Source organism: Oryzias melastigma, linkage group LG9, assembly GCF_002922805.2.
Source record: "Oryzias melastigma strain HK-1 linkage group LG9, ASM292280v2, whole genome shotgun sequence".
Lineage (NCBI taxonomy): Eukaryota > Metazoa > Chordata > Actinopteri > Beloniformes > Adrianichthyidae > Oryzias > Oryzias melastigma.
This window is the reverse complement of record NC_050520.1, coordinates 19,315,698-19,340,633: the sequence shown is the minus strand read 5'-3', so window position 1 is coordinate 19,340,633 and position 24,936 is coordinate 19,315,698. Positions and strand designations below refer to the sequence as shown.

At 39.2% G+C, this 24,936-nt stretch overlaps 3 protein-coding genes across 8 annotated transcripts in view; all 3 read left to right on the top strand.

Moving 5' to 3' along the window:
* The first annotated feature begins 57 nt into the window (after positions 1–57).
* LOC112148191 (transforming acidic coiled-coil-containing protein 1) lies at positions 58–17,001 on the top strand. Of its 4 annotated transcripts, none has more exons than XM_024275068.1 (13): positions 58–192; positions 7,015–7,106; positions 11,292–11,688; positions 12,726–12,774; positions 12,856–12,937; positions 13,604–13,656; positions 14,171–14,305; positions 14,407–14,483; positions 14,660–14,703; positions 14,980–15,140; positions 15,335–15,441; positions 15,522–15,642; positions 15,722–17,001. In XM_024275068.1, the coding sequence occupies exons 1-13, from the start codon at positions 188–190 to the stop codon at positions 15,788–15,790; spliced, it is 1,392 nt and encodes a 463-aa protein (XP_024130836.1). In that variant the 5' UTR covers positions 58–187; the 3' UTR covers positions 15,791–17,001. The 4 variants fall into 4 exon arrangements, with proteins under 4 accessions (XP_024130836.1, XP_024130835.1, XP_024130833.1 ...); XM_024275067.2 differs by lacking the exon at positions 58–192 and adding an exon at positions 981–1,274; XM_024275065.2 differs by lacking the exon at positions 58–192 and adding an exon at positions 5,352–5,784.
* A 138-nt stretch (positions 17,002–17,139) lies between these two features.
* On the top strand, positions 17,140–19,512 carry si:ch211-113d22.2. Of its 2 annotated transcripts, none has more exons than XM_036213573.1 (3): positions 17,140–17,411; positions 17,975–18,115; positions 18,483–19,512. In XM_036213573.1, the coding sequence occupies exons 1-3, from the start codon at positions 17,363–17,365 to the stop codon at positions 18,689–18,691; spliced, it is 399 nt and encodes a 132-aa protein (XP_036069466.1). In that variant the 5' UTR covers positions 17,140–17,362; the 3' UTR covers positions 18,692–19,512. The 2 variants fall into 2 exon arrangements, with proteins under 2 accessions (XP_036069466.1, XP_036069467.1); XM_036213574.1 differs by having other exon boundaries at positions 18,002–18,115; positions 18,483–19,497.
* Positions 19,513–21,018: 1,506 nt separating this feature from the next.
* si:ch211-204d2.4 (uncharacterized protein LOC100003662 homolog) overlaps positions 21,019–24,936 on the top strand; it is a 14,727-nt gene continuing 10,809 nt past the window's right edge. Inside the window, exons 1-3 of one of the 2 annotated variants that reach the window (XM_036213571.1) lie at positions 21,019–21,682; positions 22,953–23,113; positions 23,247–23,303. In XM_036213571.1, the coding sequence (XP_036069464.1) occupies positions 22,973–23,113; positions 23,247–23,303 (198 nt within the window). In that variant the 5' untranslated portion in view covers positions 21,019–21,682; positions 22,953–22,972. The remainder of the gene's footprint in view (positions 21,683–22,952; positions 23,114–23,246; positions 23,304–24,936) is intronic. The other variant, XM_024275070.2, reaches the window with a different exon arrangement.

Genomic DNA, 24,936 nt, shown 5'->3' with positions numbered 1-24,936 from the left:
AAACGTTTTCTGTAGTCGTTACTTGCAAAATCCTGACAACTCAATTAGTAAATCAAGGAACTAAAAGAAGAAATCCTGAAAGTCACGTGGTCAGTAGTCATAGTAAGCACGCGCTGTTCTTCATTGAGCATGCGCGAAAACGTTAGCGCGTGCAAAGAGGAAATTTGAGCTGAATCTCTGGACAAGTATGAGGCAAGTTTATGATTTAAAGTTGGTTTTAGTTTACTCCTAAAAATGTTAACAGTAAAAATCCTTTATTTTTAGTTAGCTGGAGTCGTGTGCGTGTGTTGTATATTTTAAGTAAAGATGCTATTAGCTTGCTAATTGGAAAAGCTAATTGCTGCACCGATATTAATTAGTCAATCAAAAAAAGGTGAAAAACTTTGACGGACCTTTTATATGATAGTAGTGATAATACATGAAACTTCTTTTCAAAAGCATATTTAGTCAAATATATGACAAAAAAAAACAGGATTTCTTAAAAACATTTTTAAAACTTTAATTTTTAAATACTTTGATCTGTTCATTTTATGAATAGAAGTTGATTGATTTTAAAGTGTAACTGTTTTGGCTCACATCGTCATTAGAACATGAGTTCATAAAGGGAGTCTTCATAAAGGCTTGTGTGTTGGTCACCTGTGGGCGTGGCCTGCAGAGGTCACAGCAGGTAGTGGAATAAGAGGAGCTGTGTATTCTGCTGCCTACTTTCTTTGGCATCTCTCCCTCCTCTGTGTACCAACCCTGTTATTGGGCTGCTTAACAACAGAAAAGACTCTTTCTCTCTTGAACAATACTCCAAGCCTGCCAGATACCCCCATGACACGCTCAACATGCCTGGATTTGGGAATTTTCCCCCCCTCATGTGCCCCACCTCTGTGTTCTGACCCCATCCTTTAAGCCTTTGCCCCACCTACATCTGCCTCTGTGCTGTTTTTCAAAGAGAGGGAGGATGGAGGCTGAGAAACAGAGCGAGGAGGCGGGGCTGTCGCCAGAGCCGTTCATGTGTCTTCAAAGCATCAACAGAGACGGTGAAAAGACCAGGAGAGGATTATTAGTGCCATCAAATCCAGCTGATCGTGAGAAGTGGCATGTCACAGCAAAGCCGTCGCGACTTCAATGGAGGACGACCAACGGTGAATGTAGGAAGTACACAGGAATACTGAGAGCATCTGGAATAAACCTGAGAGGAACACAACAGACTCTGTTGTTGCAATGGGGGGCTCCCTCAGCCAGCAGAGGAAAGGATCCATCAGTTCTCAAAAGAAAAACAGCATGTAAGACCACGCTCATCCTCCTTCTTTGTATGTTGGTGTCCAAGTGAAAGTGGCTGCCATCGGAAAGACGAACTAGAGTTAATAGGGTAGAACCAGGACTTTCTGTGCTCAACTGGAAGCACATGAGCTCATCAGTGTTACCAAGCCCTGCTGCTCTGGTAGTTTGAATAGGATGAAGTATTCAAATCTTTATAGATGCAGAAGGCAATGTAGAGGAGCTAAGACCATCATGTTCTAGAAATCAAACAGTGCTCTATTTCTATTCTTTGTTTACATAATTCATTGCCTCTATACCTACCACAATACAGAGGATCATGCTCAGTTCTTCTATTAATTATACAGCCGTGACCTTAATTTTAAAGTTGTTATTTATCCAAGCTGCAGAGTTTTTTATGTTGTTTTCTTTATGTCTGAACTTGAAATGATGCTGAATTTCTGAGGTCATCTTTTTGACCAAAAATCAGAAAAAAGCTTCCAGTCTTTTGTGCTTTTATCTCCTTTCTTTTGCTTATCCTTTAAGGCAGGGTGGTAAAATGCTGTCACTTTTTCCTTCCAGCAATGCTTTTTAGTTCTATTTTTAAAAGCATTGCTGCAGAATGCTGTCTCATTGCACAGAAATGCCTGTGAAAACCTTGTAATTTAAAATCGCCATTGATTTACGGCTTATATGACATGTGGGAAGCAAGTTTTTAAAAAATATGTATTAGAAACGACAGAGAAATTGGTGCTTTTAGCAATGGGAAGCTCTTTCTCATGCAATGTCTCATAGAAACATCTTTCATATCCATCTGTCTTTAGGTAGCCCAGTTGGGGGTTGGGGTTCTCCCTCTGGGTGAACTGGGGAACCAACCAGTGCTGTGGAATATCAGCTTTTAGCTTAAAGACTAATTTTAGCCTGCTTAATCATCCACTTTTATTTCTTAATGGGAACAGACTTTGCATGACCTGCTCTGCAGAAACCGTCACTCAGCTGCAAATAAACCGACCTGCATTTGGAGCCTTTGAATATGTGTGATTAATTTTGCAAGCTGTGAAACTTAAAAAAATGTTAATATCTAGTTTTGTGGTTAACATTGTTCTTGTTGTAGCTGGTGACTATTTCCAGGAATTAGACTTTTACTTTAATTTGATGTGAAATAACTCTGACTCAAAAGCAGAGTGTACAGAAACAGACTTAAAGTAGAGCAGTAGGTGGTGTGTTGTCTCTGTCCATTCATGTGTGTACCATGTACAGGCTGCATTGTTTGAGAGTTGTATGGTTCCATGGTCTTGTCATACTTTTGAACAACAGCTCTGCTGGAGTCCCACTCTTCTCATCCTGTCTTCTAGCTGTCTCTTTTTCTCATGGTGGTGTTTCAGGATAAGAGGGAGGATGTCCTCAACTTAAAACACTAAGTCCTGATGACCCTCTTTAAAACTGTTTCTGCTGTTGAGGCATCCTGGATGATGACAGATACTTTCTGAAGAGGACTTCAAGATGTTAGCACTGCTGTCCTCTCCAAAGATACATAAAACTGTGTGGAGAATCAATATTTTAAACATATTTACACCTGTTAGCCTAAATAATCTCAAACTGCATTTGAACATCAATTTTTACAGGTAACTGCACACAGACTGTACATTTTACTGTGCAAAAGTAGCAATAATCCTTTTGCGAAAGAAGCTCCATATTTGTTGCATCATTTTTCTGCTTCTTTGAACAAAACAGTGAAATTTAAATCCTCAAATCATCTGATCTGTTACTCATTTTTATTTAAGGGGTGTAGGATCCAAAAGTGACCAGCAGAGGGAGCCACACACCAAACCCAAACCATGGGAGTCAACCTCTATCATCAATTTACTATCTCATGAAACTTTGCTTGTGAAGTGTGCTTGGTTTAAAAGTGCCTGAAACATTTAACTGAGATCAAAGCTGCTATTTTTGTTGCCAAGTCAATGAAAACAGGATATTGGAGTTGGTTGTTCTAACTTCAGAGTTGTTTGGATGCTGACTCACAAACACTAAAGATGACTCAGCCATTTTATTTGTGCATTTGACATCTGCACTGCTGCATAAAAATTTAGAGAAACTCTGTGCATGCAGTAAAGCCTCTCTCTACATTTAAACAGGACAAGATCTTTGTAGAAAAAAGTTTCTACAATCACATTCAGTGTCGAGACAATGCCCAGCAGATAAATCTTTGACCATAAAAAAAATCTCAAGAGATTAAAATATAGATCTTTATTACTGTCCTCTCATTTAAAAGAACAAATGTTATCCTCTTGTCTTTTAAGTTTTTTTTAAACATTGACATAAAACTTAAAGTTCATAAATGCAATGTACATTCATTAAAATGTATACATTCTTATTTCATTTGAAGAACATAGTTAAATTAAAGATATGCTACATTATTTAATCTACTGATTAATTATTCTGCTGTCAGCTGAGTTCAAACCTGGATTTTAAGTCAAAATGTTGTTTTAATTATTGAAAATCACTGCTAATCATAGTAGTAAAAAAAGAACAAGCATAATCAAATTTTGGCTTAATGTGGTCTGACTTTCAGATAAGATTATCCCCCCTGGAAAGTGCTGCAACAACAACAAGATTAGGACTGATTCATCTCATGCGAGTTTGTTTGAGAGCAGCAATAAACAGTTGACATACCGCGCATATCCCATCTCAGCACACACATTCTGATTCATCTCCTCCAGAATCTTATTCCCTCCGTTGTGCTTCACAGATATTAATTTTAGCTGCATTTATTCCTAACCACACGGTGCTGTCACTCAGACTAATAATGATGATGTGGAAAGTCTAAGAGCGGTTTTAGGGGATTAAATGTTTAAAAAGCACAGAACACTTAGAATTGAGGGAAGCTTGTCTATTTTTTTGCTAGTTGAAATGTGAGCTAAAATAAGAGTTTATTTTTATATTAGTTTATAGACACGTGGGTCTCAGCTTTTTTAGCTATGATTTTAATGATAGTCAGACGTATTCTGCAGACATTCTTAATGCAAGAGAAAGTGTTTGAAAAGAATTAAGATTTCAGCTTCAAGTGAAAATATTTTATAGCCCACTAGGACCTGTGAAGATCGCGCTCTAGAAGAGGATTGTGTTCCAGCAGATCTTCTGTAACTGGTTTTTCTTCTCGACTCTTCTACCAGAAAGATAAAGCAACAAAAAGATCACTGTGAAAAATGTTTTCTACTTACTCTTGGTTCAGTCATAGACAGTAGTTGTTTCTGTGTGGACCTTACATGGCAGTGTGTTGCCTAACTTGTGTGTCTGATGTGTTAATTGTTTTATGCACGACACATCTAAAAATATTTTCTAGATTGTAAACAAAGAGAAACAATTCCTCCTTTATGTTCTCACAGTGATTGAATCGCCCCCCTCTTATTAGATTAGTCACGGTCCATCTTTTCTCTAAAGAGCTCATCTTATCCAGCCCAGAGACCCTGTCTGTGTGTGATGAGGAGAGATGTATGACTGTGAAAGGCTGAACTGGGTTACATAAGCTTAGCAACCAAGCCTCAGAGGCACATGTGAACGCGGTGATGAGAGCTCGCACTTTTCCTCTCCCACTGCATCATGGCTGCTGAATGTGGGATTGCTCTGTTGCTATCCGTTTATCCAGCAGTACATTGTTTAGATGCTTTAGTGATGTTAGTTTTACCTGAACGCCCAGTAAAATCGCAAAGAAAACATTGAGACTTTGTTAGCAACAATTGCTCAGTTGGCAGCGGAGCTCCTTGTTCTAGTTGGCAGCTGTCTCTGTTGCTAAGTAAACAGACTACTACAAACATCTCAGATTACCTTTGAGAATACTCTAAAAACTGCAGCAGTAAAAGGAAATACCCTAAAAAGTAGTAAAATTCAGAAAACTGAGTTTACATCATTTTTGGTCCTTCCAGCTCCTGACTTTACACCCATCTCGACCCCTCCGCTGTTTCTCGTCACTATCATCAAACGTTAAGGACGTCGGGGAGGGCTGGAGAGGAAAAGCAGGCGACTTAGCAAGCACGTGGGAGCAGAGCGAGGCGATGTGTGTTAACCAGCTGATCGTCCACCCAGACGAAAGTGCAGAGAGGAGAAAGGAGGGGGGGCATGGAGGGGAGTGACTACTGATGCTCTGATAATCAGCACTTTCAGAGTCGGCGCTGTGGCGAGCAGCGCAGCAGCAAAAATTCTCCACGGCAGCGTGAGACGTCAACAAAAGCTGAAAAGCAGGATGGGAAAGCTGAGTAATATGAGGAAGTGACACTGCCATTTAGAACACGAGACTTGGGACCATTCTTCTGCCCCCTCTCAGTTGGATTTACAGCTTTTTTTCCTTTAAAATAACAGAGTGGTCAGCTCTGGTCTGCAAGAAAAGGGGAGCTTGTTAAATTTTAGAGGTGGCATCAGACGTCCTGCAGAGATGTCCTGGTTGTCTCCGGTTCAGTGGGCCAAATGGACGTGGTCAGCCGTGACTGGAGGTGCAGGAGATGATGGACAACTCGGAGCGAAGGATGAAGGAGAGGACAAGTAAGATGGCTCAGCTGCAGATGGGATTTGTGGGAGAGACGAGAAACAAAAAAGGCAAAACAATAAGAAAATTATTGTTTTTTTTTTAATTAGAAATAAGTATTGTTAGATTTGAGTTTTGATTGTGGAGATCTTTGTGAAAAGTACATTCATACTAATAGTCTGTGTGCAGAGAATCTGCATCAGATGCAGTTAATCTAAAAAATTAAAATGGTTATTTTTCTTCTAAAATGTGAAACATTTTGTGAGTTGCAGGTTAATGCTCTCCATTTTGTTTTTTCAGATGGCAAGTACAGATGACATAACTATCTAGGTCTGCGTTTGTGTGTGTAACGGACTGTGTGGTAGTTAGGGAGCAGTTGCTCAAAGCTGGGGGTTGGGAGAAAAAAGGAGTTTCTGAAGCTTTTGACATTTTTTCCACCCATGTTAGGTTTCTAAGTAACCACCCAAAACTGCAGTTGTTGGGGCCGTAACTGGGATGTGATGCTGAGAGTGAGTGTGTGTCTTTGTGTGGCAAACACTATTGATACAAAGATTACTTTCTGTGTGTCCTGATGGGGTTGTCGGAGGTTGAGAGTTTTTAGGGGCTTTAAAAATAGTTTTTTTTTCAATATAAGTAGAGGCAATCACTGTAGGTAAACAGACAAAGTAGCTGTTTGTGTCTCCACCTTTTGGTCCTTCACACTTCAGAATTAACTTGGGTTTGTTGCCTGAGTAGCAGTATGAAATGCATGTGCGAGCCTTTGAATCAATGCTGGTGTGTTTTGTTGTTGAGGAGTAAAGGATGCAGGTGGCCTTCGAGGGCCTCACTTCCTCTGCTCCAACTTCCTTTAAAAAGAAAGGAGCTGGTTATTTTGAGTGGCGTTGAGCTGTGAAATCCATTGTTTTTATGTCCCTTTTTGGGAAACCGTTTATACTGGAAAGTATGTTTTTTGTCAGAAAATCTTGTATATCTTTCCATCAGTAGTTTTTACTAAAAAATGTGTTTACAGTTCCAATTCTTAAGAAGCTTGAAATATTGTTTTTAAATGTTAAAGATCACTTTAAGTCCATTGGTGAACTTCACCACTTGTTCCACATTTTGGTTTAAGTTTGATGTCCCAAATGATGCACCAGAAATCTGAGCTCCATGTCCTTCAGCAGAAGTTTTTCTGTTATCATCACCTCCTCACTTTCTCTGTGTTCCATTAGAGGAGAATTTGAATAACTCTGAGTTCTCCTTCCATGCAGTTCAGACTCAGAGGGGACTTTTGGGACTCCAGAGGCTGGATCTCCAGTTGTTGAAGAGCTGCTGAGCCAGCTGGACAACTCCATCCACACAGGTGACACAATGTTCTCTCATGCTTGCATAAGACTCACTCTGGGGAAAATTGGGTTTTTAACATTTTCTTATAAAGAAAATGAAGCTCAAAGTTGCATTTCTGAGTATTTCTTTATTCAAATTGTTGTAAATCAGGTGCTGACAAAAAAATGCTGATTGAAAAAGTATATAGTTGTGACATACAAGCTACAATCGGCAGGCCACAAGCTCCCTGTTCCGTTCCATTCTGAAGCATCCACTTACAGACATATAGATCCATGTACGTTTTTGTTTTCCTCATCCGTGCAGGCATCTGGCTCAAAACTGTACGGCTGATATTCCAATTTTTGTTACACCACTAATGTTAAATTGGGGGTGTAAGGGGCTATAAGCTAGCAGGAGAAAGTGTAAATAGATGGATGATGGAAAACAGGGATGGGTTTGCTCCGCGCCGACGGCCCATCTCACAACTTAAGGTGGAATTTCTAATAAACTCCTGCCACTCCGCAGAAACTGTCCAAGAAAATGGCTCAGGTTTTCTGCTTTTTGCTAAAAATCCTAAGTAAAAGACCACAAGGAATGTTTTTTTTTTTTAAATAGATCAAAAGATAATCTTTATATTTGATTTATCTTGCAAATACAACATAATTCATGGAGCTAATCCTCAAAATTCTAATCTTGAATCCAATTCTGTTTGATTTCCAGTTATTTGCTGTTGGTTTGCTTACCAAAAATTCATGTGACTTTCAGTAAGAGACTTGCAGAGAACATCTTGTGCTTGACTTGAACTGGGGCAGAATTTCTTACTCTGATTCTGCAGCATTTGTGCCCAAAGATGAACTGAGGAACCTAATGAACATTTGTGGTTTGGTGAATTTCTAAAAAAAAAGGAAAGTATTGATGTTTTGTCATTATTATGTTTATAGTGGTTTTCTATAACTTACCAGTTCAAGAAAGGAAAGCAGTTTATGCCTTTAGTGAATTACTGTCAAGTTTTGAACTCTCCATATGAGCTGTATTCCTGGTTATAAAGCAAATCCTTTCAGTGTAGCAGTGATGATGAGTCTGTCAAATCCAGAATTAATGAGGTGTGCTGGAGCTGTGCCTGGACTTAAAAAAGATGTTAGACATCATGAGTCACAATGTGCTTATTAAAAAGTGATCTTTCTTCAATTCTCTCTTAGTGCTAGAACAAAAGCATTGAGTTGTTGTGCCCGAGGTCTGAATTTATGCAGATGACACCATATTGTACTGTATGTGGATGAAAATTACAAGAAATAAATAGCTAAGTTACTCAAAAACCATGGTACATGTAATAAAAGTGGATACATATATGCATGGCTATATTTTAATTCAAAAAAAGCAATAATTATTATTTTTATGAAGAACAAACTTCCCATATTCAGACATTAAAGTCTCTGGACATCAAAGTAGTGAAGTTGTTGGAGCTTTTGTGGAATCATTTAGGATTCAATTGTCAAATTTAAAAAGGATGCAATTCAAGTTGAATGTACATTTTTGTACAATGATGAAGACGCATTAAACTTAGTGTCTCACCAGCTGATCACAGGATGGTAAAACAACGTTAAAACACACTCTTTAAGCTTTAAATTAGATATCTTAATCCTATCCCCACTTTAGTATAAAAATGTAAAAATGTGGACTTATTAAATATTGTTACATTTTTTATATAAATCTGTTTGTTAAAATGTTTCATTTACTTTCTCCACAACCAAAAAAAAAAAAAAACTTGTTACATATACACATTTATATATCCTTGATTTGTGTGTTTCCACTGTTGTTAGTACTGATTGTTAGACATAGGAGCAGTGTTTGTCATAAAAAGCATTCATTCTTGTGACATTTTAACTTCCCTAAGATAAATCCAAACCAAAATATCCCACTTTTTAGTCTCTCACTTAAAATTGCTGACAGTTGTTCTTCTCTGAAGCTGCAAAAAAGCATCAACGCTCTTCATCCCTGCTCCCTCCTCCTCCTCCTCCTCCTTTCACCCACACAGACAAACGCAGCTCTTATTGCCATGGTGATAGTGGTCCTGTAAAAACAAGTAAGATTATGACCTGCGCTTGCAAATGTATTTTCCTCAAGTGAACAACTGGTAAAAAAGAAACTTCTTTTTGTTATTTTTAGATACCTCCTTTGACACATCAGCTGCTGCAAATCCGAAATGTTTATATGTCTGCACAATAGCTGCTTTTTATGGTAATCACATGTCTGGTGTAAAATTTAGGTTTGTTTCATAAACAAAAGATCAACTGTTTGAGGACACTTGAACTCAGGCTTCCTGGTAATTAAATGACTGAAGTGCATTTGCTTGTTTCTGAGCTGCTTCTTTCTCCACCTTTTGAACGACACTCTTCATTTCTGAGACTTTGTTTGTCTTTGTATCTGCTTCTCTTTCACTTTGTCAAACTTCCTTCTTTATCTGCTTTTCTTCTTTTTGAGTTGTGAAATGCTTGTTAAGTGTGATGCTGTTTGTGTTGCTTTGGCACGTGATGGGATGAACTCTGCATAACTGGGAGTGGTTCCTCGACATCTGGTCCGTGTCTCCAAAGGGCGTGTTGAGTGTTTTTTTTAGTTCACATAAGCCACCATTAATTGGTTTTTAGGTGGGGAATGAGATAAGCTATTGCAAAAGCTGACACACACACATATATAAACATATTCTGGGGTTTTAGCTTGACGTTAATGTAATGTGTGTGAACTTTGAAAGTAAATTAGTCTGCTAAAAGCATCAGTTTTTAATCTATTTCATAGAAGCAGCTGTTTAAAGGGACATGGTGATATTATAAACATAGATTCTCACATAATTACCAACAAACATGGTCCTATACAAAAATAGCAAGTTCTTAGTTATCTGTCACAGTTTCTTTTACATCAGCTCCTTTTGCAATAGATAATATATATAATATGACACATTTTTCCATGAAATGGGAAGAATTTAATGCAGTTTTGACATGGTTGATTTTTGATCTCTGAATCAAGTATAAACTAGAGTGTTAAATCTCTGCTCAGCATAGAGAAACATGATAGTTTCTCTTTTCTTATGTCTATTTCCAACTTTGAATGCAAAACTGGCCTATCAGATTTCTCTCAGCTGCCGTGCACGTATCCCTTTCATGCAAAGTGTAAAAAAACATACATTTTGAATGTTACTTTCATTTAAAGTCACCCACATTTGCATACAGATCAACTTTTATTCCTAAAGTAGAATAAAGAATGCTGAAAAGAGACTAATGTGGCATATATTTAAACAGCACTTTTCTAGCTAAAATGTTGGCTTTAGTGTCATTCCTAAAGATACTTTGAAATATGGGCAAGACTGTTGATGTTCCAACTAGACGTGTGCTATGGCTGCCACACAGTATACAACACAGCAATGATTCTAGAGTTACTTGTCTACAGGATGAACAGCTCAGGCTGCTAGGACCTCCATATTCTCTTGTGGAGAACTGGCCTGCTATTAGAACACAACAGAAAAGTGCAATGATCTTCGTGGGAATTACAGCATCCTTTGTTGATTTGCTCTCAGTCTGCCCAACAAAAGCTCACAGCTCTGGTTCCCTTCCTGAAAAGTTGCAGCTAAGAAACACAAACCAGGAGAATAAAACCCTACAATTCACACAGTGTACTCTTTAGCTCGATAAAACAATTATGGACCCACCCAGTGACAGTAAAAGTCACTCAGAGTTGACCACAGATATCCAAAGCAGTAACCAGGGACTGTCACCTTGGCTCTCAGGTACGAGGGAGTTGGACCGCCCCAGACCCTGACATGTATATCAAAGAAACTTGGCCTTTGTTTGGAGTGAATAATCCAGGGCTGAACGTTATTTGTCATGAAGACTTGTCTGTGTAGTGCGTGACAGGAAATAACAGCAGCTAAAGAGCTCAGCACATGAGTGTGGCCCGGAAGATAATTATAAGCAACATGGTAAAAGTCAAAACCAGATGCTGGAGGCTTTACTACACTTACTGGAAGGCCACAAGTTGATACAGCACACACAAATACTGAAACGCTCTGAACTAGACCACTTTAATAACCCAATAATCAAGAATCTTCCTCATTAGTGCTACATAAGCAATTAGTTTAATGTGTTACGTTGGCACAGGAAAGCATGCTAAGTGTTTGAGTCAAAAAGACATCCTGCAGAAACTTATCTATATTTTTATTTTCTTTTCCCAGTTGCTGCTGATATTACAAACCACATTTTGGACAGTAACTCAAACCAAGACGCCACCACAGCTCCGCCAGATGAGACAACGTCACCCAATGATGGCACCTTTAGTTTAGATCAAAACCTCAATGTAACTAAATGCTCTAAATCTGACCTTGAGGAGGGTTTGTCCTCATCCAGCCCCCAGGTCAATTCTCAAACCCGTCAGCTCCCATTGCTGCCCCCCCTCTCTCTTCTGATCAAGCCTGATCCTTCAGAGGTGGACGATGACCCCCCCGTGATACCTGATGTCAGCTCAGGCTCAAACCTAACTGTGGATCCTGACTTGCTGAATGGGAACATGAAGGCTGATGGGATGCTGTCAAACGCAAAGCTCAGCTGTGAGATAAACGACTCCGTTGTCACGTGAGTAAAAAATAATTGATCCATGTTTGTATAGAGAGGTTCTTTACACGTTTTCCAGTTGGTTTTATAGGTATAAAAAACTGGACTGATTACACAGATTCTTAGTCTGAACAAACGCTTCTCTCTGTCGCTCAATTTAAGGAACAAAAATGAACGTTTCCTATTGTTTACAATTGACCTGAACTGATGAAAGTTTTCTGTTTAACTTATTTCTATAATTATTTCTGTTTAGTATCCTTTATTTGGAAGGTTTTGTCCAAAAACTTTAATTGAAGCTCAATTTTGTTTCTGAGAATGTTTTCTGTTAGAACAAGTCAGCATGGCAAAGGGCTCCCTCTTGTGGTTTCTTTTGATTATTACACCCATAACATCCTTGTTGCTTGTTGACACATGTTCAAAAACTTTTATGTTTTACATCACTAATATTACTAAAGTAAAAAAAATGACAGGTTTGCTGTAATTCAAATAAGACACATGAATAGTGGTTCTCTTTGCTGAATAGAGGAAATCTGCTGAGAAAATATAACACTGCCGAAACATTGCAGGCAATACATATTTTTTTTCATTTCTATTTTCTCATTATTTCCCATTGTCTTTATGTAACTTACACCAGTTTTCATTTCCATTTTAATTTTTACCTAACTTTAATAACCCTGGACTGGTCTTGTGTTTTGACCTAACCCCGTTCCCGTTCTGTGTCCTCCTTTACCAACTTGACATTCTGAGTTCTGTTTGTGTGGCATCAGGACTGCTGAACAAGTCCATTTCCTCTGTATTGTGCTGTAAGTACTGTTTGTGCTTTGTAAAAGGTAGTTCCCTCTGTGGAAAGCACATTGACCTAAATTTTCTTTCAGCATCAAAGCAGAGGTGGGGGGAAAAAAAACAGTCATTGTCTTATTATTCCTTTTGTCGCTCTGCCTAAAATTAACAGTTTATTATTTTTATTTCTATAATTAAAGCACAAAAGCCCAACTCACACAATCTACTTTTTGTTTTCTCATCATGTTAATGCCATTACTTTTGGTCTTCATTCTCAGGAATAATATAAATCAAAATCAAGGAATGACGAAAGACTTTTGTAGAAAGGTGAGCTCTAAACATTTAATCCTTTTTGATTTCTGAGATGCACATTCATCATGCAGTCCTCTTATCTCTTTCATGATGAAGGATGACCCTCATGGTGGCCACGCTACAGATGAGGAGAAGTTGGCCGGCAGCGTGGGCGTCAAACCAGAAAGGATCCAAAACGGTGAGTAACAGCAGGAATGTCTGTTGATTTTCTGACTTTAGACTCCCTCACTCAGCGTGCTCTCAGATAACTGGTAAAAGTTTAATTAGCACACTTTAGCTTTCCTGTAAGCAAACCATTAACTATGAGCATTCAATATTTGACAGGAACAAGGTCATCTTTCACTACTTTTACAAACAGATGTTATGAATAAATCATTAACCTAACATGTGATCCGTGCTGTATTGAAATTTGGTGAATCATGGGAACTGAGAAGGGTCTGTTTGCTCAGCAGTAACTGTTTGAGCAGAGCGCTGTTGTAAACGTTGATAACACACAATTCCACCAAAGTATAACCCCTTTATACTTTAAAGTCCACTCCATGCATTTTAATACAAGTTTTTCTAATTTGGGGTTTTAAATGTAGAGCTGGACTTTTAATATTTTTTTCAGCAAAGCAGAAAGTCTTAATCTGTTAAATGGTCACTAAATCTATTGAAACAGTCACTAAATCATAAATAACTCTTCCACTTTAAGACACTTTTACTTCATCTGAACCAGCTGGTTGCTCTGGCTGAAAAAGCTTGAATTTTTTTGCCCTAAACCATTTTTTTTTTAGATATTTATTCCAGTGAGATTCTGTTTTAAACCAACGTTGATCCTAACATGACTTTTGTTTATCTCCAGTCTCGGGAAGCCAGGTGACATCCAAACCTGTGGAGTCTGAATTCAACTCTGTGGTGAGACAATCACTTCAACAAAGAAAAAACACTTTTCAACAAGTCCAGACTCATCACACTGACACTTTCACCTCTATCTGATTCTGGTTAAACCAGCGAATTGTAGCAGAGAAAAACTAAACGGCTCTCTGACTGTGACATGCTCCACATTACAGGCTGTAGTATGATCTGATGTAATGACCGCACTGTGCTAGGACGGAATTAGTTTAGTGTCTGCCATCGTATTTATCTGCTCAGGTGATAGATGGATTTAGATGATCACCCGTTTGAGATTATACTTTGTGTCATAATCCAGAGAAGGACAAAGTGAGAGGAGGAGATGGAGATGGTGAGACGAAAAATAACTGATTAAGACGTGCAACAGTAAGAGGAAAATGTGAGAATTGACTGGAAAAGACAAAAAAACTAAATCGACACGTAATGACATAGAAAATATTGGCGATATAAAAAATATGTTTATTTTTTGTAGCCCAAAGAGGAATTTTAGGAGTGACTTGTTTCCTTCTGCCCTCAGCAGTATGAAGACTCATGCAAACTGAAGCGTCCCTCTGGGGGAAGTGAGATGCAAAAAACAGGAAGTCAGGTCCTGGATTCCATCTGCATCAGTGAGGCTGAAAAACAGGCCATTCTCAGCCTTATCCGAGAAGAGGTACACTCTGGTGTTTGTTCTAGTCGCAGTCAACCGAACAGGTTACTGACAAGGTCTGATTCATGGGAACGGGTCGGCTCTCAAACAGTCTCTTCTTTCAGGTCATCACAAAAGAGGCTGAAGTCAACGAATGGAAGAAAAAGTACGAGCAGGGCAAACAACAAGTGGAAGAGATGAGGTTAGGAAACGTGCTGCTGCACTCTGTCACTCTGTTGTCACCTCTGACCAGCAGGGAGTGGTCATGTGAGGATTTGACTAAATGTGCATCACTCCTAATATTTTCAGAAACAGACATTATTTGAGGGGTTTTATCTTTTTAAAAGTCTTTAAAAACATGTTTTTTTTCTGTTGCAGAAAGATTGTTGCAGAGTATGAGACCACGATTGCTCAGATGATCGGTGAGTTTCATTAAGTGTGGAATTATAGGATGTGTGTTTTGACAGAGGGGAAGGTAAACGGTGGATTGGGTTTTTTATTTTAATTTTTGTGCCTGTGTTTTTGTTTTTAATTGTAAAGCTTTTTGTCATGACTTCAAAATTGACTTTTCAATTTGATTTATGCTTTTTTTAACCGTAGTTGTCCTAATTGTGTAATGCACAGAAACTGTTGAAAACCTGCTCTTTTTATGCAGTGACTGAATACTTTGTCCTCCCTGATTGTGCATTTTTGATCAGAGGATGAACAGCGTAGGACCCTAAGTTCCCAGAAGGCTTTGCATGCGGTGACTTTGGAGAAGGAGGCTGCACTGGCGGACCTGAACTCCGTTGAGCGTTCTCTCTCAGATTTGTTCCGGCGTTATGAGAGCACAAAGAGCAATCTTGATGGTTTTAAGAAAGTAGGTCACTGGATTCTGTTGAACTCATTTTGATGTTGGAATGTTTTTTTCTTTCTATATCAAACATAACTGGGATTTGGATTTTTTTTCTTTTTTTCTTTTTTTTAGAAAAAAACTTGAAATTTGGGTGTGGAATGTTTTATGTGTTTCTAGAAAGCAATGCTTATGAAAATCCTCAATTTCTGTCCTTGTAGAATGAAGAAGTTCTGAAGAAATGTGCTCAAGACTATCTGGCCAGAATCAAGCAGGAGGAGCAGAGATATCAAACGTTAAAGCTACACACAGAAGAAAAACTCAACAAGTACGATCAGTTTTTTTAAAAAAAGTACTTTTACTCATTATGTGATCAAACTATTAATTGTTAATTTTGTGTTCCCTCAGGGCCAACGAGGAGATCGCTACAGTACGTACTAAGTCGAGCTCCGAGAACATGGCGCTGACCGCCAGCCTGAGGAAGGAGCAGATGAAAAATGAATCTCTGGAACAAGCTTTGCAGCAGAAAGTAAAAACACCCTTCATGAATTGTCTTACTATTCGACAGAAAACTATAAATAATTGAACTCTTATGCGTGTTTTTGCAGAATCAGGAGATCGAGGAACTCACAAAGATCTGTGATGAGCTGATTGCCAAAATGGGAAAATCCGACTGAAACTTCATTGAAGTCCGGCTGGATCGTCCCTCCAGCCCCTGCACTTACCCCTCAGCGATGCCCCGTGCATGCCCCCATCACGAAGCAGCTCTCACACCGCATCACATGCCTGTCATGCTGCTTATGTGTAACTACACATACTGTACTAATGCACTACTTTTGATGAGAACCTGTTACTACATGTGATCGTTTTGTTTCATGTCCATTTCGAGGTCGTCTTGAGCCTGTGGGATTTTTTTTTCTGTCCTGCCAGCGAACAACAGCTGCTTTGTGACACAGCTTGTATTTAATGGCTTAATTCCCAGTAACCGCCTGCAGGAGGACATCAAACTTAACGAAAGCCGAAGTCTGTTTAGCAGTTGCTTTTAGGCTCGCGCCTATCAGGGTCATCGATGAGAAGAGATTTATTTTGAAGACGCGTACATAAATTGTATTTTTATATGAAGTTAAGAAAATTTGTATTCTGAAAGTGCCCTGCTCGGGGGGTTTGTGATGCAAAGTGGAAGGGGGGGGCAGTTGTTCAAGGGCACACTGTCCTCATATGTCTGTCTTTGTTTGGCCCTGAAACAAAAGAGGCAAATTATTTACTGCTTCATCTACTTGACAGCATAAAACATTCAATGACAATACAGGAAGCTGCAGAAACTTTCACTACGATGAAACTAACTTCTTCTGAGTTCAAAAAGTGACTCCATTACTAGCCGGTAGCTAGCCAAAATTAGAAAATTCTGAATGACTTGAATCGCAGATGAGACAATACTTTGAGGTATTTTAGTACTAATACAGTTTTCAAGTGTCAATCAAATGTTCTTCTAGCCTCTTTGGTGTTCTATGTCCTCATGTTTGATGATGTGAGCTCCAATTCATGTATTTACAGTAAAGCCATGTCTATAAAAGTTTATTTAAATTGTTTTTTTCAACCAATAACAAGAACTGCACTAAATAAACAGAAGTTCCAGAATTGAAAGGTTTTTTTTTTTGTTAATTCATGGTTAAAACTATAAAAGCAACTGATGTGACATAGAATATATATTTAACTTGACTCTGATGTTATATTAACTTTTGTTCCTAAAAGTATTTGACTTGACTGATGTTGTGTGTCAGTCGATATTTGTAACAATAGTTGTTTTCTTTATGTAGTTGTGGGTCAGAAATGAGCTCACACATGTTCATATGTGCTTGTAATAAATAAAATATAGTTTGTTCTACTACCTCCTGCTCCTCGGAATTACTTTTGATTATTATTTAGCATGCAGATCCAATAACTAAGTAATAATTCTGATTATATTTCTGGAATATGTTGTGTTTCTCTCCTGTAAAAACTACTTTTAGTTACAGACTATTATTGAATGACCTGGAAGTTCTTGCTGCACAACCCTGAACTGTAGTTAAGTCCATCCGTGCATGATGTTGGTTGTGCAGCATAAATGGAGATTACTGGGATAAAGCTTTAATGTCCTTCTCACAGCTAAAGCTCTCCTCCTCCACCTCAGCTGCCAGTGTCTCCGCCAGCAGACACTCATTCACTGCAACCCCTTGACTGCAGACACAGTGACCCATCATCCAGCTGCCATGAAGACTGCTTTGGGCTTCCTCGTTCTCGTCTCTCTGGCCTCTCACAGTAAGTTTTTAAAAAAAATAACTTTTAGGCATTATTCTTATTTGATTCCGGACAAACCTACGTACATGCAGACCAGGCAGTATTCCGTAAATCTGTATCCAACATTCATATTCAAAATTTGAAGTAACTTGATTTAGTTCATGAAGTAGCTGTACAAATACGGAAAAATTGGTGAACCGTTTTTTTAAATGTTGAACTGTAGAAATGCTGAAAAGACGTTTATTAAAAACAGGAAAAAATGTGAAAATCATTTATTTGACAAGCTACTAATATAAAAGACCATAAATATTTAACAATTTAGTTTTAACTTTGATGATTTGAACAAAAACGAGATCTCAAATTCATTTTTGTCAGATTTTTTTTGTGGAAAATAAGTTTTATTATTTCTTTCTTTTAAGGTAGACTTATATAATGTATAATCTAGGAGCAGAATTACAGTGATGCTTTTTTTTTTACAAAAAGAGAGTGTGTGGAGAGGATGCTCATTTGAAAAATTAATTTTGTTAATATATGTGTGCCTGACTGCACCTGCCTGTGAACATGCATGCTTAGTCTCAAGCCAGGTGCTCTCTCTTGCTCTGTCTGTGAAGGCCACGCCCTCAAGTGTCACACATGTGTGGCCTCCAGTGAGGACGACTGCAATAAGCAGGGGTCCACTTCCTGCCCTCAGTACGCTGATGCCTGCTCCACTATTACAGGACCAAGTGAGTAAACACGGCCCAATATGAATCATAGTTAACCTCACTAGAGGTCAGTGCAGCACCAACAATCAGCTGCATTCTCTGCTTGAGGAAGACAGTTTTATTAATGTCATTTCTTCTGACTAAAAATGTTTTCTGTAACTTTTGTGGCCACATTTAGTCGTTGTATAACTATTACTATGTCATTTTCACCCCATATGATTTCTTTATGACTTTTGTTGTGGGTATTTTTGATTAGAAAAAAGTTTCAATCACTTTAATGATAAAAATCTAAATTATATTTACATTGTGCAATTTTTTTTAGATGTTATTGTGTTTACAGCACTGAAAGACTTACATAAGTTTATAAATGTGTTTCACTGTCCTTCAGACACTGTGATGAAGTCATGCACATACAAGGCCTTCTGTGACAAGGCGCACAGCAGCAACTCCGGAGCCAAGATGGAATGTTGCTTTGGCGACGACTGCAATGGGCCGCACCGCAGTCACAGTCACGGCAACAGCTCCCAAGCCCTGGCCTCCAGCCCGGTCGTCCTGATGGCAGCCCTGCTGCTGCGCATGGCCTTCAGTCAGCTGTGAAGTCATCCTCCTCAGGATGATTTTCTATCTGTTATGTTATAGCTCACTTTAAAGGAGGGTGGCAGTTTCGGGGCGTTTCAGCAGAGTACTCTAAAGTGTGTCATGATGTTAATGATTTAAGGAAAACAACTTAATTTCACTGCTATGAACTGCATTCCAGGAGTCTTCTGTGTTCCAAAATCCAAATAAAATGAAGAAAAGACAAATTATTGAAGTACATTATGTGATTTGGGATTATTTGAATGGAAACGCGGGAGAATTTTAGGTAAATACTTGTGAGGATGTAGTTAGGTCATCTCTTTATTCTGGTGATTTATATATTTTTGTGCTTGAACTCATGTCTGCAGTGTGTTTTGAAGCAGAGCTGATGTTATGGCCTCGTGTCACACATGTAAACTGAAGGAGGCTCAGTGGGTAGTAACAAGTTGGATGGAAACTTTACCTTTTTTCTGCAGCATTCTGACTAAAATTCTGTGCAGGCGCCACAGGATATGAAATCAGCGAGGTAGGTCTCTGTACACAGGCAGGTCATATGATGGGTAACCACTTCCTCTTAACAGGAGGACACATTTTTACCAAAAGAAAAGTAAGAATCACTCCTACGTAGGTGAATCATTTCATTTGGCTGATGGTACCATCAAACTTCAGATTGTAAACAAACTTAAATAAATTACGGTTTGAGAAAAAAAATGGTGGCTTTCTCTTTCTGCTTGCCAGGATGACTCAATATGCAGTTTCTGTTACTTGAAGGTGCAAGAAAAGTGAAGCAAAATTCTGTTATAATACGTAAAAAAATCTGATATTTTGTTAGATCATAAAATATGGGATAATTTGGACATTATTTTATATGCATATTTTAAATTTGACTTTTAAATGGGAAACCCCCACAGATCATTATCAGATTTTTTTAAAACATTCTTTAAGGACATTCAAGAGCAAAAATACATTTGTGTTAAATAGCTCAGCTTACGGCTCTGTACTTTGCAGTTAAAGCCTTGGAAAGGCTTCAAAAGATCAGGCTACATTTTAGATTGCTCCTTGTTGATGGAAAGCAAATTTCCCCTCCCTCGTATGTTTCGGAAAATGAGAAAATTGCTCAGATGGTTGGCAAGTAGAAAGTCCTCGTGGTTTCAAATGTTTATAACTATGTGGTCATGACAGCAAAACTGATCCCTCAATTTGTTTGATGCTCTTGAACCTGTGAAAACCAACGCCAGCCCTGAGACCCCTACTTTTACCACCACTGCTAAGAATAAGGGAAACTAGAGAAGTTGCATGAAAGGGACGTCAGTGATCGATGACACAGAAGCTCATTTTTAACAATCTTATTTTAGCGTGGATGCACGGGGTTCAGTGGTTTAGCGCTCTGTGCCACACAGCGTGAGGGCCCTGGCACCTTCTTGTGTGGAAATCTGTCTGTGCATGTGTAGGTTTTCTGTAGGCATTCATGGTTCATAGGTTAACTGATTATTCCTAATTGCTCCTGGGTGTCCATGTGTGAATGTGTGTTTGAGTTCAGGGTGTATTCTACCTTTGCCTAGTCGACAGGCAGGACGGGCTCCAGCAACCTAATGACCCACAAACTGGATTAGTGGGTTAAAAAAATGGATGGATGGATTAATTGACTGATTTTTAGTGCAGATTGTTAAAAATTAGCCACTTGTCTGACAAAACCAGCTTCAAATCAAAAGCTACAACATGAAGGTGATCAAAAAGACACAAAATATTGGCAGTGACATATACAGTAAAGCCAAAAAGATGCTCCAGAGAACCAACAACAAGAATAAAAGCAAACATTAAAACAAAACCAGAACATTGTGTACATTCATGCATGGGGGTAAAGGGGTGGCTGTGGTTGACCTCTGCTCAAAAGGTCACAGCCAGTCAAAGTCTGCTTGGGCTAGACATCATTAGTGTGTGAATGTGTTCGTATGGGTGAGTGGGAATTGGGACTGTAAGCGCTTTGGGCCTCAACACTGGAACACTTTCACTATAAAAAGTTACTTTTGCCAGGTCATTTTTACCTGATATGACATATCCAATAAAAATTATTTGTCTTAAAAAATAGATCAAAACACATGATACATTAGAATAGTTTTCTTTTATTGTCAAAACTGTGGTTTATGTAACAAAATAGAAAATAAAAATATAGGAAGATCCTAAAAACATAATGAAAAATTAGGAACTTGAGACCAAAAAATTCCTAAAAATAAACTAATGATACAGGAGACTTGGTCTTTGGTCCCCCCCATTCTTGGGACATGTGAGACTTTAACTTTCACATGACAAGAACAATATTTATGACACACAAATGACAACAAAAGATCTTGAAATGACCACAAAGATTACACAGCAACTGAAAAAAACAATCCCATTTTGCATAAACAATTACCCTTTTGTTTGACCTTTCAATGTAAAGTTTGCTCTTCCGTATAGACTTCAATTTTCTTTTCTAGTAACTTGTCATGATCTAAAAAATGCAGTGTTGATTTATTTCTACCTTGATCTGGCACATGAGTTTATTATTAACATGACTGAATCAGAAATTTAATGTAAAAAAAAACAATAAAAATTGTTTTATCATTGTTAAAAGAAGTCAAAACGATGCAGCAGATGAAACCACTTCAAAACGTCTGTACTTAAGTTAAACTTTGAGGCAGTGAGCAAAGAGGATAAGGAGGAGGAGGAGGAGGGCCCCTGCCGGGCTCAAGGGACCCATAGATCACATCACATCCGGGGCTGGTTTATTCTAATAACGAAACGTCGAACCCGGAAAGACGACAAGTTTAATGTAATCCGATCACGCAAACAAACAGACGCGAGGTTTTAGTGCATACTTGTTTTATTTTATTTTTGAGTCTACATTTCCGAATGCTGCGTGTGAACGTTTTTCCTGGAGTTTGCTCGCCATGATCCCGCGCGCCAGGCTCGGCTGCGTCTGCTCTTAGCGCCGCTGCGGCTGCGGGGCGCTGGCTGTGGCGCACACAGCGGGTAAGTCATCTGGACCGGGATTCTGAGCTTGAGGTTTCAGAGCCGTGTGCTCAACAGGTGTCTGCTGCTTTGACGAGGCAGAATGAAGTGGGTTGTCACGGGTTACTGCATCAGGCTCGCAAAAAAACCACCGTGATCATGTATAATTTCAGTCTAAGAGGAAGGAAAACTATTTGCAAAACACTGTGTTGCATTTAATATTGAACTGATTTTGACTTGTGCAACTTGGAAAAGTCCAATCTTGTGTCTAATTGTACTTGACCCACTAATCCCATCCATAATTTTGAATATAATCCATCCAGGAAGAGATTAAATTTGTTCACAAAGGTGGGATCCCAACAAAACCATACATTTTAAATTTAAAATTAAAGCATTTTTTCTTTTTAGAATTTTGCCACTTCTTTATTCAAGCCAGATGTGTTCTCAACCCTGCAAAAGTGGCGCGTGTGTGCGCACGTGCGTTGGTGCCAGTTGGCATCTGAGTAACCTGTGCTGTCTAAACTTTTTCCATTGCACTCGGTTTCTGCAAACTGCTTTTGCATCTCTGACCTGTCTCAGCAGAAAGTTTGCACGGCTGACAGGGGTGGAGGCACAGCCCACTTTCAGAATTAGACATTGTATTTCATGGTTTGGGGTTTAAAAATAGCTCATGGGAAATGTTGGCAAAAAGGTGAAGATGTGTGCCCCATTTCTTTGTGTTTAAATGTCTTTGCAGAAATTGTGGAGACTGTCCAAAAAAAAGGTTTGCTAGAAGGAAGTTATTCATGTTGGATGGAATATTTTATAATTTATGTTTGTGGTTAAAATATCAATACCTTGTATGCATTGAAAATCCTAATTCAAGTCTTTTGATGAGTATAAACATCAGGACTTTGAAAAACATTCAGGAAACACAAAATTTAATGTAATAAAAAAATGTGCTTCAATCAATAATTAAGTTGCAAAATGTTTTAAGAACTCCCCCCATCCCTTTAAACATCCCCACTCCCCCTCCCTGTCCAGTGGAAATGTGCATGTGTGCAGATCTCGAGTGCAGTCTGTAATTTCTGGCTGTGGTGTTCGACCTCAGCTCAGCCTGAGGCTTCCAGGGCTTGTTGCTCAGCCCCGATCACGTCACATGAAAAACTGCTGAGTGTGAGCGCCTCTGTTTCTCTCTGTGCCTGAACACCAAAAGATGATTAACCCCCCGTACCTGCCTGCCTGTCTGTGTGCTAACCGAACTCGTCAACGCTGACTCTTCCTCATTCTCCTGTCCTAACCTGTGCCTCAGTGATATGCGAGAGCGGCAGCATGCCGTACGTTGACCGGCTGAACCGTGTGTGCGGCTTCCTGGACGTGGAGGAGAAGGAGAGCAGCTGCCGCTTCCAGAGGCGATACTTCATCCTAGACACCAAGGGAAATGCTCTGCTCTGGTATATGGACAACCCCCAGGTGCTTGACACATACAGCGCTTTTATGACACGCACTTGCACAAGCGGTTAGAGCCGATGAAAGGAATCAATAGGAGGCATTGAACCTTGCTCTCTGAGCTAATGACGAGCTTGTTTTTTGTGTTTGCGTGCAGAACTTGCCCAGTGGAGCCAGCTCTGTTGGAAGCCTGAAATTAACCTACATCACCAAGGTACACCTCTCCACCATCTGCTATTGCCTCAAGGCTTTATTTCCATTTTGTTGTGTGATGCTGAACAAAAAACCAGCTGCGTATTTTGCACTAACCGAAATGTTTGCGTGGACTCAGGGAGTCGCACAGTATGAAAAAATGACATGCAAATTTCACGGAGGAATTCGCAGATGCTCAACATCTCCGAGTTATTTCTACAGCTGCAGTCAACGGTCACATGCAGCAGAGGAAGACTGTAAGAAGTTTTCCAGATGTGAGCGTGCTTGCAATGAGAACAACATCTGGATTCACTGCACTCTGGAGCTTACAGCTCCTCCTGTCTCAAATCAAAGATCCTCTCCTCTCCAAGAAAGAGCCGGCAGTAAAAGCTCTAAACTCAGCTCTGCTAATTGTTGTTCATGAGTCAGTGAGGGTGGGTGTGTGGAGTCCTGCTGGATGCCCCGGAAAACGCTCCCTTTAGGTGAACTGCTGTAGACTGTGGTTAAAAACACATATGTGGCCTTTTTTTGGGAGTCTTAAGACTTTTTTTAATCTGGTTTGGAAAAACCTGCAACCACAAGACAGGAGTGGCTTTGCAAGAGACTTTGGATTAAAAATGTTTTGCTGCAAGACCCAAAAAGATGACTTAATTTGTTAATAGTTTTAAAAAATAGAACTTTGATGGAAAAATTAGAACTAAAATGCAGCTTAAGCTTTTTCATTCACAGCTCTATTCCAATATATAACTCTGTGTCATATGATTCCAGATGTGCACAAATTGCAATTCTTACTTTCTCCTTCATGATCCATTTTTAACCGGTTGGCACCTCGTTGTTTTGAAAACATCACGATCAAATTTAAGTTGCTTATTGTTCACAGTTAACCTGGTTTAACCTTTAACATGTATTCACTGGCGTTTTGTACATAGAACCTCAAAACAGACTTAAAAACTTGCGTAGCTACGTGTCTACATGAGAGTTTTAAACACCGAAGCTCGAAATTCACATTTACACAAGTTTACTTACATTGACTTTCAATCAGAAGTGGTCACTTGAACGCATGTTTCTGAAACTGGTGTGAAGTAGCATAAGACGAAGATTTAAAAGCACAAAAGGTCAAAAGATTGCTGATCTGGATTGTATTTTTTTTGTCTGATTTGAATTCATTCATCCATCCATCTTCTTGAACGCTTATTCCCTTTCGGGGTCGCGGGGGTGCCGGAGCCTATCCCGGCTACTGAAGGGCGAAGGCGGGGTACACCCTGGACAGGTCGCCAGTCTGTCGCAGGGCCTCAATCACACACCCATCCACTCTCACATTCACACCTAGGGGCAATTTAGAGTCACCAATCAACCTATGAAGCATGTTTTTGGACGGTGGGAGGAAGCCGGAGTCCCCGGTGAAAACCCACGCATGCACGGGGAGAACATGCAAACTCCACACAGAAAGGTCCCAGCCGGGATTCGAACCGGGGCCTTCTCGCTGTGAGGCAAGAGCGCTAACCACTGCTCCACCGTGCAGCCCTCTGATTTGAATTATTATTAAATATATATCTTGTATTCTTAAATTTGAACTTTATTACCTTTTTTTGTAGTCTTTGACTTTAAATTGTCCTTAAAGACCCACTCCAATGAAAATCGCGTTTTTGATCTTT

Excerpts from the sequence above, each read along its gene's own strand:
- si:ch211-113d22.2 (XM_036213573.1), top strand. The coding sequence starts at position 17,363 with ATGAAGACTGCTTTGGGCTTCCTCGTTCTCGTCTCTCTGGCCTCTCAC. Across the intron at positions 17,412-17,974 it reads CGTCTCTCTGGCCTCTCACA|GTGCTCTCTCTTGCTCTGTC; the intron begins GTAAGTTTTTAA and ends GTCTCAAGCCAG. Across the intron at positions 18,116-18,482 it reads CTCCACTATTACAGGACCAA|ACACTGTGATGAAGTCATGC; the intron begins GTGAGTAAACAC and ends ACTGTCCTTCAG.
- LOC112148191 (XM_024275065.2), top strand. The coding sequence starts at position 5,678 with ATGTCCTGGTTGTCTCCGGTTCAGTGGGCCAAATGGACGTGGTCAGCC. Across the intron at positions 15,442-15,521 it reads ACAGAAGAAAAACTCAACAA|GGCCAACGAGGAGATCGCTA; the intron begins GTACGATCAGTT and ends GTGTTCCCTCAG. Across the intron at positions 15,643-15,721 it reads AACAAGCTTTGCAGCAGAAA|AATCAGGAGATCGAGGAACT; the intron begins GTAAAAACACCC and ends GTGTTTTTGCAG.